General features: G+C 36.0%; 1 protein-coding gene across 3 annotated transcripts in view; it reads right to left on the bottom strand.

The window, feature by feature from the left end:
- The window catches only part of LOC107555937 (microtubule-associated protein 2-like), a 129311-nt gene that overhangs the window by 27386 nt on the left and 84816 nt on the right, over positions 1 to 17109 (bottom strand). For all 3 annotated transcript variants that reach the window (XM_016238897.1, XM_016238899.1, XM_016238898.1), the window contains 3 exons: positions 9611 to 9715; positions 4769 to 4843; positions 2388 to 2603 (listed from right to left, as the gene is read on the bottom strand). In XM_016238897.1, the coding sequence (XP_016094383.1) occupies positions 2388 to 2603; positions 4769 to 4843; positions 9611 to 9715 (396 nt within the window). The remainder of the gene's footprint in view (positions 1 to 2387; positions 2604 to 4768; positions 4844 to 9610; positions 9716 to 17109) is intronic.

The raw sequence follows: 17109 nt of genomic DNA, 5'->3' as shown, positions 1-17109 counted from the left end.
AAACATCAAGACTATAGACAACACAGACTTGGGTTATTTGGGAATAAACAGGTGGGACACTTTCAGCTCTATCAGTTATGAGGACATATCTAATGCAGTTTATGGCTTTTGTAAAATGTATATGTGGAGTTTTCTCTGACCTTGAGTATATGAAGTAGTGGTAGATAGAGGTGAATAAGGAAGATGTTCATGCACATCAAACAAGATTCTTGATTCTGATCAAAAATCTGATTCTGCACATACTGTACTTGTTTTAGAATTTTATTTTTAAAATAAACAGAGGTAACTGATTATTTTCTCACAATTACAAAGAACCATTTATTGTAATGTATTTGACTAAAAAACAATCAGTTTTAATCACTCCGCTTGTCTGTTTTACTCTGTGACATACATCAGTTGATTTCACTTTGGCTTCGTTTAGAATAATTTTCATTAGAAGAGCAAAATTAAACAAAATACTGGCCATATTGTGGCTAAAATGAAACTGGTTTTCAGAACTGCTTCCTACATCCAATAAAATCATGCTGATATTCAACAGAAAACCAATCTTGCTTCTGTGATGGTGCTTAAATCAGTTTTTCAGACAATATGCAATGGCGGTTGGTTCCCTAAAGGCTGAAAAAAGAAAAATTCTAAAAACTCTAAAGAACCAGATTATTCATTTCCAAATATGTACCTCTCAGTTACATTATTAATGCTTATTTCAAAAGTTTATGACAAATAGTCTACATCAGCTCCTTCATTTGTTCAATTTTATTCTTGAACATGAAAATATGACTTGCACACAACACACTTGCACACAATGCTGTGAGCATCTGCATTGTCTCTGTTAACTGAGACTGAACGAAACGAACAGCGACATAATAATGCCAGTCAGGGAGTTATTGAGATGTCAGTATGAATGTGAAACCGGGGATGCAGAATTCTTGTTCAGAACAAAGCTTATGATGTAGTTCCTTCTCAGAGAGAGAGAGAGGGAGACAGAGAGAAAGAGAGATAAGGAACAGCAACCGTCTCTGCTGGGAGCCAGGCTAGATATGGAGACACAGACCACACCAGGTCATATCTCAGCAGGATGCTGCAGTGGAACGAGGGATGAGAGAAGAGAGAGTGCATGAGGGAGAGAAAAAGGGAGAGGAGGACAACTGGCAGCAAACTCAATGTCAAAAGTTTTAAAGGATTTAATGATTCTAATTCCACTTAATGATCCCGTTAATGGATTATTTTAGTACTTTAAAGGAAGCAACACAACCTACTTTTAAAACTAAAAGTATTAATGAAATAAAATAAATGTGAAAAATAAATTAAAGCTGAATAGAAATATAAAAAACTAATAAAAATGGCCAAAGCATGTAACAAAACTAAAATTAATAAGCTAATTCAAAATATGATTAAATAAGATAACAGTATATCAATAATACTAAAATAACACTGTTTTAACTACATGTTGTTAGATTAGTCAGTAATCTCAAGCAATAATCATACATAACTCATTAACAGTTTTCAGTTTATTTTGAATTGGACATACATGAGAGTTTTTCACTGATTCATTATTGTCTACTGATTCTCATCAAAATTCAATTTAGATTGCAAGCTCATAGCTTAGCCAAAATGAAGCAATAAAGAAAAAAAAATTGGTTCTACTATTTTAAGTTTTTGATCATCAACCCTAGTTAAATTGGAAACACAACCCACAGTGTAGAAATCGTTTTGGTGCTGAAAGTGTTTAAGTCTTTCTTCACTGATGCAATAAGGTCAGAGATGCTTGTGTGTGTGTGGGCCACCATGTGAAGAGCTGAAAGTCTTCCTGTGATCTACAGCATGTGTACATCAGCAGGTTGGAGAAATGTGAGGGGCCTGTTAAGACGCATGAGTACATTTTGGGCCTGATGGGGGACAATCAAAAGTACAAATGGACAGACAGGCTAACATACGGTCGGACAGATTCAGAGACAAGAAGACGGCAAACAGGCAAAGGAGGAAATGTGCACAGCATGCACAAATGTCCTGCTGATGCTGCAAGTCATTTGGATTTCATTTTCATAGTCAGTGATTTTCCTCCTTTCCACCATAGCAGCGGGAATTTTGCCTAAAAACACAAACGCTCGTGCCTTTTTACTGCACAGCACAAAAGTTGTGCAAAATCCAAATGACTTGCAATGAACAAGGTACAAAAACAGATCCCACCCCCACAAGACACGCTTCGGTCAGAGTGGGCATGACACAACGGAGACAAAAGACAGGAAAAGGCGGACCAGAGAGAGAGCGAGAGTGAGAGAGAGAGAGAGGTGTTGATGTTGAGCTAAAGAAAGAAGTGGAAGGAAAGAGAGAGAAAAAGAAGGAGGAGGGGAGGAGAGAATAGCAGAGAGGAACCATGCGAGGTTCACCTTCGATCTGTCTAAACGCGGCGGCCTGCCCTGGGGGGCGAGAGCCAGAGCGCGTCCACTCTGGGCTGAATAAAGGGTGCTCATAGTATTCCTCGTCAGAGTGGTAGGGGTCATCCTCAGGCACAGACACTGAGATGGAGGGGGCGAGGAACTTGCACCTCTCGCGAGAATTTTGGAAGCGGCGCAGAGGACCTGCTTCCTCCTCATCCCCTACATCTACAAATAGACACAAGGAAAAGAACTGCAGGGAAATCTGGACAAAGAGACAGAGACAAAGAGACAGAGAGGAAAAGGAAGGAAGCTAGAAAGGGCGGAGCAAGTAAGGGAGGAAAAAGGAACAAGTGAAAGATAGAAAGTAAAAAAGGAGGTGAATAAGAATATGCTAAAATTGAGAAGGAAAGGGAGGAGATAAAAAGAGAGAGCCAGAGAGAGAGAGGGAGAATAAGGAGCTAAAAAAAGTCAGGTGGCAAGAAATAAAACAAGATAGGAGTATGTGTACGAAAAAAAGACACAGACACGCACAACACAAACACACAGTGTCGAGAAACACAAAGTGTGACTGTAGCGGTGCTATGCCATAACCAGAGTCTGAACATTGTAGAGGTTTGTCTGAAAGTGAGAAAGATCTAAAGCAGATGAAACTGCATCAATATTAAGTTTCTGCTTAAAGTCAACATGAATTTTACTTTTGTAATGTGAAATATTTGAGTGAAACATTATATAACTAGCAAAATAATAATAGGGATGCACAAATAGTCTGATAAGTGAGTGCCAGTAAGTCAATAATTATTTTCCTCTTATCCGATAACTGATAATTGGCCAATAGAAAAATTCCATATTATATTGCATAAAAAAATGTAAAATAAAACACTCAAGAAATAAATAGTATTCATTTTAACATTATTCTGTTAAATAACTTGAATGTTGTTTATTGTCATATCAGTTTCATAGGCTATTTCATAACCGATACGGATTCAACATTCACTAAATTCAAGAGTAACACTCTATTTTAAGGTGTCCTTGTCATACATGTTTCATGTACTTACTATTATAACAACAATAAATTATGCATAATTACATGCAACTAACCCTAAACCAAACCCTAATCCTAACCATATAGTAAGTACATGTAGTTCATTTATATTTCTCAGTACATAAATGTATAATTACACTGTAACAAGGACACCTTAAAATAAAGAGTAAATATTTGTATATCATTTTAACTTTAAATGAGCATAGATGACAGCAAAGTTAAAATGACTCTACGTAAAAATAGGTGGAAATGTGCAAATATAATTAAATAGTCAATTACATATACAATACAGACCCACACTTTACCAAAAAAAAACAAGAATATCAGACAAAACTGATGATGACAATATATTCATCCCTGATTAAAATTATTTTGGCCAAGATGGCATCAGCCACAAAGGAAAGTTGTTCAAAAGTTGAGAAAGTTATGCACAATAATACCAGGGACGTGTATTAAATAATGAGTAAATTTGGATTTCATGTTGACTTTAAGTATGCACTTAATGACTTCCTTTGGCATAGCTTCTCCCGAAGGCTGTTAGTGATTGTGTTCATGACATTAATGTTTAGTTTAGTATCTTCAGAGAGTGATCTGAGCATGGCATTGACCTACCACAGGCAGTACAGACAGACACAGTCAAAATGACGAACAAGCACAAGCCTACAACATCAACAGCATCTACGACACAACACGCAAAACTAAAGACAAGGACGCACAGAGGAACTGAGAAAGGTTTGGAGCAATCAACAGATCTGGTTTTGGAGAGAGGATGAGCAGGCATCCTGAATGCCACACCGTTTCAGCAACAGCCTGGAAACATGAGCTGCTGGTGAGACAGTGCAGCATTCAGTTCAAGGTTCAAGGCTTTCATGCAGAGTGGAGTCAAGATCCATGGTTGGGTGGGGTATAAGGAGAGGCTGAGTTTGATTGGTTAGGAGAACTGGAAAGGGGTTGTGTCACTTTGGCGTGAGTTTTTGATCAAGATAAGCTCCCGGAGTTAGCAATGATGAAGATGAGCCCATGTTTAAGAGCTGGAGATGCTGGATGAGGAAGAGGAGGTCGACTTGAATGATGTCAACAATGGAGGCAAAGTTGATCCTGCAAACACAACTCCATCAAACGTTGGACCGGCCCACAAATCAGCGGAGCGTGGGGGTCTGTAGGGCACTGTGTCAGGGGTGAAATCAGCCTGGAAGGGGTGGGACTAGCAGGCGTCCCCAAACAGAACACCTTCATTCAAGCCAGGGTCAGAAGGCGACCGGAATACTCATGGGAAAAAGGTGTTCAAGTTCTTTCAGTGTGTTTCTCACCTCACCTCTCTCCATACACACAAGAAGCATGACCCTACCTTGATCCAAAGGCCCAAAATGCTCTGCTGCTGGGGACGGAGGAGGTGAGGGCGGCAGGTTTGCAGAGTCCTCCACTGCAAACAAACAGAAGAAAAGAAGAAGAGATCAAGACAATGTTCAAGATCAGATCAACACATTTACAGTTCGGGCATCCCATTGTGGGTCTGTTATAAAACCAACTGAACTGCCTACAGAGAACGCATTTTAAGGCAACATACAGTAGGAGGTTTGAAGTAAAGTTCTAAGGTTCTTCAAATTCTAAGAAAATGTTGTATGTGTCCTTCATGAAGAAGATTAAAAACATCTATCCAAGATGGCAGACAAAGTAAGATAAATATTGATTATAACTAAACTAAACAATAATACTAAAAAGTACAGACTTTTTTTTACTTAATTAATTAATAACCTGAATATTTATGTGCCATGTATTTTAATGCTTACTAGAGTATCATATCATGATGAGCTTAGTGAACTACTGAAAACAAACACCATTCAAAGTTTGGGGTCTGTCTTTAATATTTTTATTCAATTAGGATGCATTAAATTGCTCAAAAGTCACAGTAAAAACATTTCTAATATTGCAAAATATTATTTTCTATTTTAAATAAATGCTAAATGTATCATAATTTCCACAAAAGTATTAAGCAGCACAACTCTTTTCAACATTAATAATCATTAGAATGATTTCTGAAGGACCATGTGGCACTGAGTAACTGCTGCTGAGAAATGGGGCCAAACTTTAAAACAGTAATTTTACATAAAGTAAGCAAGGTTTTGGAATATGAGTCTACAAATATGAATTTGGTCTTTTTTTGGCCTTTAAATAGTAACTATAGTAAAGAACAGACAGGTAATGATAATGAGAAGTAGAGGGAACTAGATCAGGAAATGCAAGCCAACTCTGATGAGACATTTTCTTAATTTTAAGTATGCAAAATTTCTGTAAATGCCCACGCAAGAAAGATAAACCCTGTGAAACCCAGTGGGCATGTTTTAACAAGGAAAAATAGATTCATGAAGGGATAAAATTGTATCTTAAAATGCAATTAGCTTGTATTAGCTTATAAAGGGACTCCAAGGGGCAAGCAGTTTAATAACAATAGATTTGAATGTAAAATCCCCCCACCCACCCAAAAGAAATAAATGGGGTTGTGTGTGCGAGGGAGTTATTTCTAAGGATATGCTGAGCAGAGAGGAGTCAGAGCTCAGGATTGGTATGCTGAATACTTTGCCGTCTCTAATCCTTTGAGCTCTTCTGACAGACTGACTCAACATCAAGCGTGTTAGTGCAGAAATCATTATCTAATTTTGCTGACTAATTCCAGCACAGCAAGTGGAAACTTAGAGCTATAGATTTTATTTCATTTTTCCTTTTTCTTTGAAGTCTGACAATGAAGCATCTGAACATTTTGAACTGAATTTGTAATGGGAAAAAAGGATAACCTCAAGTTCATGTTCATGTGTGCCATTATATGTACTGTTTGTACTATTTTGACTTTCTAATGATGTGAACAATTATGCATCATCACATACAGCTCTTCAATAAGTAAATTCACAACCTAATATCACCAGCATACTGCACAGTCCTCATAAAGTCACTGTCAAAACACTGAAACTGACATACAGTAGCAACACATGCTTACAAATTAACTTTCAAAACCAAGAAAGCTCAGATAAAACCACAGCACAAAAGACATGCAGCACAACCACAGAAACCAGGAAACAAAAGTCAACTTTTACTATGACCAGGCAGCCATTAAAGACAGAGAGGGCTAAAGGTTCACCCTAATGCCCTGCGTTGGCACACACACACACAGAGAGAAAAAGAGATAGCCAGGGGCGGGTGGGTACAGAAATCAAGCAGAGAGGAGCTGGGACAAGTCAGCTGTCAGGGCAGATATGCCATTATAAAGGAAAAGCAAGTGCCCTGCTGATGCTTTCCACAGCTTTGATCAGTTTTCACACAGAACGAGGAACGGACACACAGAACAACAATGATCACATAGCCACAGAGATAGGGAAGCAAAAATAAAACTTATTTGAGTACTGTCTCTCCATGTTGTGTTTGACAAACATGAAAAGATGTAAGCATTTAAAGGAACAGTTCCATTTTTTCAGTTCACCTGAAAATGAAAATTAACTAAAACTCTTGACATATGCACTAGCTCACCTACTGTAGCGTACAGTATGTTACGTAGTGATGTTTGATTCATGAAGGGTTATTATTTTAAGTTGATGTCATAAAGCTATTGTATAGTTTTAGAAGACTTGCAATGTAGCGCACAAGACAACTGGACTACTTTTCTTATACGTTTAATGGTTTTTTTTTGCATCCTTTCTGAAACTTAAAAGCAACAGTTTCCAATAGCTATTAAAGTACACTACTGTTCAAAGGTTACAGTAAAATACAGTTAAACAGTAATATTATGACATATTACAAATTAAAATAACTACTAATAACTACTATTCTACTTAAATATATTTTCAAATGTAATTTGATGGCAAAGCTGAATTTTCAGCATCCATTACTTCAGTGTCACATGATCCTTGAAAAGCCATTCTAATATCATTCTAACATCATTCTAATATCTTATCATTCTATTGCTGTCACTTTAATTAATCCTTGCTAAATAAAAGCATTAATTTCTTAAAAATTTTACTGGCCCCAAACACTTGAACAGTAGTGTAACCATTATTCAGATTTCTCCTTTTATGTTCCAAGAAAGAAAGAAATATGAATTTGGATTGAGTATTTTTTTATTATTATTAATTTGGAATCAGTAAATGGTGACAATTTTAATTTTTAGGTGAATTATTACCTTAAAGGGGTCATATGATGCGATTAAAATTTTTCCTTTCTCTTTGGAGTGTTACAAGCTCTTGGTGCATAAAGAAACTCTGCAAAGTTGCAAAGACTAAAGTCTCAAATCCAAAGAGATATTCTTTATAAAAGTTAAGAGTCAGCCACACCTACCTAAAACGACTGGTTCTAACCAGGGGTGTGAAGTAACGAATTACAAATACTCACGTTACAGTAATTGAGTAGTTTTTATCAGTAATTGTACTTTTTTGAGTAGTTTAAAAATTGTGTACTTTTACTTGAATACATTTTAAGTGATGTATCGGTACTTTTACTCCGCTATTTTCCTCGTTTGTGGTCGTTACATGCTTATTTTAATTTTATTTTTATCCATCAACGTGATTGGACAGAGAGTAATAGGTCTCATGACTTTGGTCAAATCAAATTGTGCATAGAAAACTTTAACCTCCAACTGTTTATCATGGCTGCTGGAAGCGCATTCTTCAAGCATCAATTCTGTCGCATCTTCCTCTAACTTAAGTTTCAGATTTCTGCTTACTAAATTATCTGTATATATGCTTGCCTATCTACACAGCCTGAAATTTGGTGTGAGGTTGCGGGTATTGCATACAGTGTTAACTCCCGCAAGTGCCACGTTTGGTAAATTCCCACTCACTTACGAGACGCGCGGTCTGCAGCAGTCACTTGGATAAGTCGTTGTTGTTGCTTGTTGAACTTGTTGACTTTTGATGAGTTTGAGCGCGTGATGCGCGCTGTGAAAAAGTTTTTTTTTTAACTAAATTTTATACTATCCACCTTCATTTAGCAAGTGCACTCGCGCATAAACAATTTAAACACTTTTTGTTCCGTTCAGTTGTGGATGCTGCTGATTCACCGAGACCGCCGCGGCTCAGCAAAGAGACATGCGTGTGTGTGTGTGTGTGTGTGTGTGTTTTCCTTTGAAAAAGTTTCCCCAGAAATAACTCGCTATTTAATGCATTTTTCCTTACAAATTGTATTATCAGCAAAACAATTTGCCATCCTTCTAGAACAATGTGTTATTATGGTAACGTGAATGATCAAGTTTAGTTATTTTTATTTCTTTATTGGAAAACGCTAAAACTGGCACCATTTTGGAGAGAAATGGGCTCTCATTTTAACCCATATATCATGGTGTGTGATGCTGAACTAATGGTTTCTAATGGTGTTTGTATTTGCACTGTTCTAAACATTAATATTTTATGTGCAACAACAGCATGCTGTCTCAGTGGCCTTACACATTATTTTAAATCTAATTTTTCAAACTATATGATTTAAATGGGGATGATTGTACTGAGAATAACTTTCATCTTTTCTTCAACTGAATACTGTTTCCATGCTGTATTTGATGTATTATGAGTTGGCAGTCAAAATGAAAACTGCTGGATGATGGATATTCTTCATTCTTTATGACAAATAAGATAATGTAAATTACAGAATGTACAACGTTTTTTAAATGTATAAATTGCGGTGTACAGCGTTTATTATGAGGGGGTAGAATCCACAGCTCAGTACTCACTACTCAATACTCATGAGTACTTTTAAATAGGCTACTCTTTTACTCTTACTCAATAGTTTTTTGGACAAGTACATTTAACTCTACTCACACTACATTTTTTGGAAGGTAATGGTACTTTTACTTGAGTATATTTTTTCAGTACTCTTTCCACCACTGGTTCTAACACGCCCCCACATACCTACATCACTATCTGGAAAGATGTGTAAAATAAATAACAAAGACTCACTACCCAGAATTATATAATTATAAACAGCAAAAAATATGTGTGACCAGTGTCTGTACACTTTGCTAACAGCCTTCTGGAAGCACCTCCGAGAAGGAATTCAAAAACCAAAAAAAAAAAAAAAAATCCTTACTGTTCCTACTGCCTTCCATTTTTATCTTCTCATCTCTGCATGTCTCATCAATGCAATAAAGTCCTTTAAGAGCAGGCCTGAGTGTGGCCAACCTCCAGTATCTCAGGAGGCTCTCCTGCAGGCCTACCTGATGGCAGCCTGACGGCAGTGTCCGGATACAGCTCCTGCTCTCCCTTCAGTACCGCTACCGCTTCGGCCGTAACCTCCTGCACGATCCGCGCTGATACTTGCTCTGTGCGACACATACACATACACACACACACATCAACACACGCCCACATGAGCAAGTTCACGGGCAAATATTCACACTTATTTTCTGAAACAATCAAGACAAGATTTCTTCACTTCTTATGTTATAATAGACCACTTTTTAATAAATCAAAAAATTCCAGCAGTCCAATTCCAACAATTCTGGTTAAGGGCTGTAAAGAGCTCTGAGCCAATGAGAATGAGACTTTATTACATTGTGAGCACACTATAAGACAGCTGTGCACACATGTGGTGGCCCACACACTGTCCCACACACAATTAAAAGAATAGTTCACCCAAAAATGGAAATTCTGTCATTAATTACTCACCCTCATGTCATTCCAAACCTGTAAGAACTTCGTTCATCTTCGGAACACAAATTAAGATATTTTTGATTAAATTAGGTTATTAATTAATTAAGTAAAAGGAGAAGAATTGTTGAAAAAAGTTGTTATTTTTGTTTTCTTTGTGCACAAAAAGTATTCTCGTAGCTTCATAAAATTACGTTTGAACCACTGATGTCACATGGACTATTTTAACGATGTCCTTACTACGTTTCTGTGCGTTGATCGTGGTAATATCATTGCAGCCTATGGAGTATCAGAAAGCTCAAGCATTTCATCAAAAATATCTTAATTTGTGTTCCGAAGATGAACGAAGGTCTTACGGGTTTGGAACATCATGAGGGTAAATAATTCATGACAGAATTTCCATTTTTGGGTGAACTATCCCTTTAAGGTCTTTATTGGTGTTAGTAAAAAAAATATAAAATGGTTTGAAACAACATTAATAAAAACAATCACAGAGATTTCCCATAAACAAACACTGAGCATAAACAACTCTAAATGTTTCATTTCTACTCTTATAGTAACATTCAAATGTTTGATGTCAGATTTTTTTATGTTTTCGAAAGAAGCCTCTTATTCTCACCAAGGACACATTTATTTAATCACAAATACAGTAAAAATAGTAATATTGTGAAATATTATTACAATTTAGAATAATTGTTTTCTATTTTAATACAAAAAGTAATTAATTCCGGTGATGGCAAAACTGAATTTTCAGCAGCCAGTGTCACAGGATCGTACACACGCTGATTTGGTGCTAAATATTTCTTAATATCAACATCGAAAATAGGGGTTGACCGATATGTGTTTTTTAGGGCAGATGTCAATACCGATTATTACAGATCAAGTAGACCAATAACTCATATTTTAAACAATATATAAGTCTGGTGTAAAAATTAAAATGAATGTCAAAATTAAGAATAACAAAGGCTCTGACAAAAACATTTTTTAAATGCTCTTAAATTAATTTATCGGCAAATCAGTTTTGATAATGAAAAATACGGATAACCATAAAAATGCCTTATATCTGCGCCCATAATCAGCTAGGCCGATAATCGGTCGACAACTAACTGAAAACAAATGTGCTGCTTAACGTTTTTGTGTAAACTGTGATAAATTTTTCATGATTGTTTGATTAATGGAAAGTTGAAAAACAGCATTTATTTGAAATACAAATCTTTTGTAACATTATAAATGTCTTTACTGTCAATTTTGATCAATTTAATATAACCCTGTTGAATAAAATATAATTTATCAATGAAGCTAAAAATGCTGCTCAATGTGACAATCACAGCCAATCAAAAACATGTTTGATGTTTAATATTAAAGAGATTAAAATAGATTATAAAGTGATTCTTTAAAGAGATTTCACTGTGGGTGGAAATACCCAGCACAACGATATAAAGTACTAAAAACCAAATGGCCGATAAAACATCCTGTTGCTCATTGCTTCCGGCAATCACAGCTTATTAAGACAAGAACTCAATTTTAAAACAAATCACTCCTTATCACTTGTTGCTTCAGTTAGGAAAGAGTGTTAGAAAATACATACAATACATCAGCAGCTAGACAATCCGAAGACATAACTGCACATTATTAAAGATTGAGTCAGTCTACAAATCTATTCTTCTCTATAATTGCTTAAATATAATTTCACAGCAAATAAAACAAACTTCCAATGTGTAATTCAGTTTTATCTATGTCCTTTCAGAGGATATTAATTTGAACGTCTATCTCAGAGGAAAACACTCTCAAAAAAGAAAAGGAGAAAGCTCAAAATGGCAAGAAAATTGGCAGCACTTTGAGAGAGTAAATTGTCATGGTAACGGCAGATTGGGGAGGTATAAGAAGAGACTGCAACCGATTAAGCAGCGGGCAGAATACAGCCCACGGATTGGCTGGCAACATGTGTCCAGGGATAGATTTTGCTTTAAAACGGCGCTATTAAAAGTATCCCTCAGCTCTTCAAGACACTAACACATTTGCTGCATTCTTACAAGACATCAGATACATTTCAGTGGCATCAACAGTCTGATTTTAAACGCAAGATGGAACTAGATAGTGTTGCAATGGCCACCCATAGCTGATGGTTGCCAAAGACAGTGCCTACAAACCAACTGTGTAGGAGTAAGAGTTTAAATGTGTTCCAAAAGCACATTTAGTGCAATGACAAGCTCAGCATAATGTTGTAAACAGCCATGAATCGTTGCTGTGTTTGCAATATTAATCATTTAACATGCAAGGCATTTCGATTTAACTGAAGTTGATGCTGCAACGATCAGCTAACATGTGCTCAGACACGAGGCCGACACATTAGCACCGACGGAGAAAAACACGGCAGCGAGGCTTACGTCAAAGCTTTCTGAAGAGATGCGAAGTGATTAAGGGCCATTTGCTACTCCCACTCTCTCTCCAGTGCAAACAGACTGCATGATGGGAGTCAGCAATGCATCACTTTTGTTTCTTGTGCACTTTTCAGGCACAATTTCCGCCCACCTTACAACCCCAGCATCCGCCCACCCACTCACAGACACACATACACACAGAAAGGGAAAAGAGTTTTGCTCAGATCCCATTAGTATAATATTCACCCACGCAGAATCGAGTTTGTGGTACACCATCAACCTGGGGTCAGACTCCTCTAGAAGAGAGTCACAGTAAATAATTCACTCAAAAATGACAATTCTGTCATTATTTAGTCACACTCATGCCATTCAAAACCTGTGTGATGTTGTTTTTTCCCTTAAAATAGTCCTTGTTGCTGTTTTTTAAAAAGGCAAAATCAACATTAAAGAACAAGACAAGAAATTTTGACTATATTAAAAGTCTTCTGATGTTATACAACTGTTTTATGTGATGAACAGACTAAAATGTAAGTCATTATTTACTGAATCTCTTTCATAGAGTAGTGGATCACTGAATCATTGTGTTGAACTTCATAAATAAATCATCCAACACTCAATCTTTAATGTAGCTCTCTTCTGTGATTTAAGACCTGCGAGAACAGAAGAATTACAAATTTGATTTGGTTAAATCACACACTGCATGACTTCAGACGACTTATAGTGCAAAAGTCATTGGACTATTTTATTATTTACAAATGGCCATTGTAATGATATTAATTTATCTGAAGTTTCATTGTAAAAAAAAAAAAGAGCTACATGAGTCATTAAAAATTAAAAACACCTTGCAATAGTGTTCCATTTGTAAAAATTAGTTAACTACATTAGTTAACACAAACTAATAATAGAAAAAATACTTCTAAAGCATTTATTAATCTTAGCTAATGTAGATTTCAAATTGTATATCTTAATATTATTTAATGGACCTGAGCAAACAATAACTAACAATGAAGAGCTGTATTTTATTAACTATTAACATAGAGTAATAAACAGGGAAACACTTTATTTTAAGATGTACTTGTTTCACATGATACATGTACTCACTATTATAATAACAATTAAGTATGCATAATTACATGACTGTTTTAACACCACTGACTGGAATATGTTTAAGCAGGCTGCCACATACAATAACACCACAGACCTCCAGGAGTACTCAGAGACTGTCACTGCCTACATCACCAAGTGCATTGATGATGTAAGTCACAAAGACCATCACTGTCCTGGCCAACCAGAAGCCGTGGCTAACAGGGGAGGTCTACGGACTCCTGACGACCTTGCCCCCCCTCCCCTTTTGCCCTACGCACCACTGAACTCTGACCCTCTGATGGACTCTCCCACTCCCCCCCTCCCAAATACACACACACACTGTCACTTTAATCAGCCTGAAATAAGCTATTTTGCACTCCAAATCATTTTTTTGCACTACATCACTATATCTGCACTGTTGTTTACTTTACTGGTTTGCACTCTATCCTCCATATGCCTTGTGCTTTATATATATTTTTTTACATTTTACCTTATTTGTATATTTGTATAGTTGTATTTTGTATTTTGTATTTAATCTGTATTTATGTTATCTGTATGCACCCAAGGGTCTGAGAGTAACGCAATTTCAATTCTCTGTGTGTATGTGCTGTACATGTGGAAGAATTGACAATAAAGCAGACTTGACTTGACTTGACTTGTAACCCTAAGCCAAACCCTAATCCTCCTAACCATATAGTAAGTACATGTAGTTAATTAATATTATGCAGTAATTAAATGTATAATTACACTGTAACAAGGACACCTTAAAATAAAGTGTAACCATAAACAGCAACAAATGAATTGTTCATTCTTAATTAATGTTAGTTACCTAATCAAGTCAAGTTACCTTTATAGTGCTTAATACAATACAGATTTCAAAGCACTTCATGGCAATAAACAGGAAACAACAATAGGATCTTACAGTAAATTTGTACCAAAATGTCTTCGTTTTATGCTTTGTAGAAAAATATATTATGTAGGAACAGCATAAGAGTGAATAAATGATGACAGAATTTTTCAGCAAACTATTCCTACACTCAAGTGTTTTTCATCTACAAATACAGCTGCTAAAATCTAATAAATTGCATAATTTCCTGGAAAAAGATGTTTACTATGTAATGATGAATTTGAAATAACAAATTACATAAGCTGATCTCCATAGACAATTATTGCATGACTCAACAGGAGGGCAAAGAACATGAGCATGACCAGAGACATTTATATATATACTGTATATATATATATATATATATATATATATATATACAGTATATAGCGCTCTCTGGTCTAATCACCATTCCCTGACAAAACAGATGAAACTATATGGCCTGTCATCTTTTTAACACTATATGTTTCAGTATACCTCTCTCTTTAACCGCCTACTTTAGCCTTGCACCATGTCTGTAGCTGTGTCACTATAAATTCACTTTCAGGGCAGACCTGACCAGTCTATCAGTGTCTTTGTGTCTGACAGATGTGCTGGTGTGTCTACCCAGCATCCCCCTCTCTCCCCCCTTGTGCCTGTCCACACCCGTCTGCAAGAGATGTGCTCGGACTGCTGATCAGATGGGTTTGCCTCCAACACAATAGCTCACATCCCTGAGACATCAGCACACATAATAAGTAAATACCCAAAAATGTAGCTCAAACACAACAACACGCTAAAACATGAAGAATATTGCGTGGTACATATCTGTTATTCACATAGACAGTCATATTTCCCCTTAGACAGGTTGCAGAAATTGAAGTCAAATCTATTTGCAGGCACTTTTAGCAAACATGCAATATAGACACACAAAATCTGTACTCCTCCACAAGTGCAAATATGCTAACAACTAGTTATTCTCATGCAGCAATGCCATTTAAACCTTGAAAGAACCTCTAACCAACAATCCGTTGGAAAAATCAAAGCTCTTACCAAGCAATCCATATGACAGAAAAATGACAAAGATCTTATATAGGCCTATAATTGTATTAACACTATAAAGAATATATTTAAGCAATAAAACTGCATTAATTTCATTAGAATTAAGAGTTGTCAGCAGCCTACTGTAGTATGAAAACAATTAACATGATTTTCTTATGTGCTTTTGGGGTAAAATCTGTGTGATTAGTTATACAGGACAAAGCTAATTCATCTTAATATTCATAACATAAGCATGTTATTCATGCACTACCATTCAAAAGTTTATAGCTGGCAAGGGTTTTCAATGTTATTGAAAGAAATCTGTTATGCTCACCAAGGCTAGATTCATTTAATCAAAAAATAAAAAGTAATATTGTGAAATACTATTACAATTAGATGTAATAATATGTAAAATATATATATACAGTATGTAAAAATAATGTATTCATATGATGACAAAGTGTAGTTTGGCTGCTCTGAACTACAGTATCTATTATAACTATTATATCTATTATAAAGAAACTATCTATTATATAAAAAACTATTTTTTTTTGCTTTTGATCTCTTGACCTCTAGTTCCAGCCTCAGATGGCATACCCAGTGGACACACTGTCTGTCTTATCTGTGCACATTGCACAAAAAATTCAACTGCTGGCTGTAATCAACAGTTTCAATCTGATTATCCACTCAAAAAGACTCACATGATATTATTTTTTTCTCCATGCAGGTCTATTATTGTAGTTTAATTTAAGTAACACTGCCCCTGAACATATATATATATTTTTTTCTTAAATATATACATGCATGTGTGTGTAATTATATGTAGGGTATCAGAGCAAATCAGACAAATTAAGATTCAATCAGATTGGTGCTGAACAACCCAAAAAGCCAAATTCCACAAAGAGGACCAGGATAACAAGACAATGTCATAAATCTGTCCACGATACCCAGGCGCCACAAGTCTGAAGCAAGTCCACCAACTAGCAGTTTTGAGCAGCTCACAGCATTAAAACAAAAGAACACTTATTGATAGTTCCAACTCAGGAAGGAGTTTGTCAAATTTAGGGAAAGTAACCAAGATTTGATGGCCAAAGGGATGCACAGCATGACCATCACATGTAAATCAATGATAGTAATCACGAGCTAAAGCCTTTCTTCGGATTGACTTCCCCCTCACCTAGGAGACAAGTGCCAGACTGAGATTCCTTCTAGTCCCCTTTCGACCTCTGTTTCTCACAGAACACACCCTCACGTTCACAGAATGGCAGAGAGACTGCCTTTACATGTATATTATGCACCAAAATGATGCTAAAGGGACTTATGAGCAACTTTCACTTCTATGCATAAGTCTATATCATGTATGTAACCCACACATTTGACTATCATGTCCTAATCATTTATTTTGTATGTATTTTGAATAACTATTGAACAGTTTATAGGATTATATTCATGTTGGGTATGTACAAGTTTGACTTTTCATGCTTTAAACGTTTCTATGAATCAGTACTTTGTAAAATGTATTATATTCTTGTTATAGAAATCATGGCCAAATTATACTCTGCAAGAGCGGAAAAAATTCGGACCATGTGACTGATAAGATAACATGTTGATTTATGTATTGGGAGGAGAAACATAGTAACACACCAAGCTAAAACAATGTCTAACTGGTCAATACACCATTTGGGATGTGTCT

The sequence above is a fragment of the Sinocyclocheilus grahami genome, unplaced genomic scaffold (genome assembly GCF_001515645.1).
Source record: "Sinocyclocheilus grahami isolate Dianchi unplaced genomic scaffold, SAMN03320097.WGS_v1.1 scaffold549.1, whole genome shotgun sequence".
Classification (NCBI taxonomy): Eukaryota; Metazoa; Chordata; class Actinopteri; order Cypriniformes; family Cyprinidae; genus Sinocyclocheilus; species Sinocyclocheilus grahami.
Note: the sequence above shows the minus strand (reverse complement) of the source record. Positions and strands in the feature narration are given on the sequence as shown.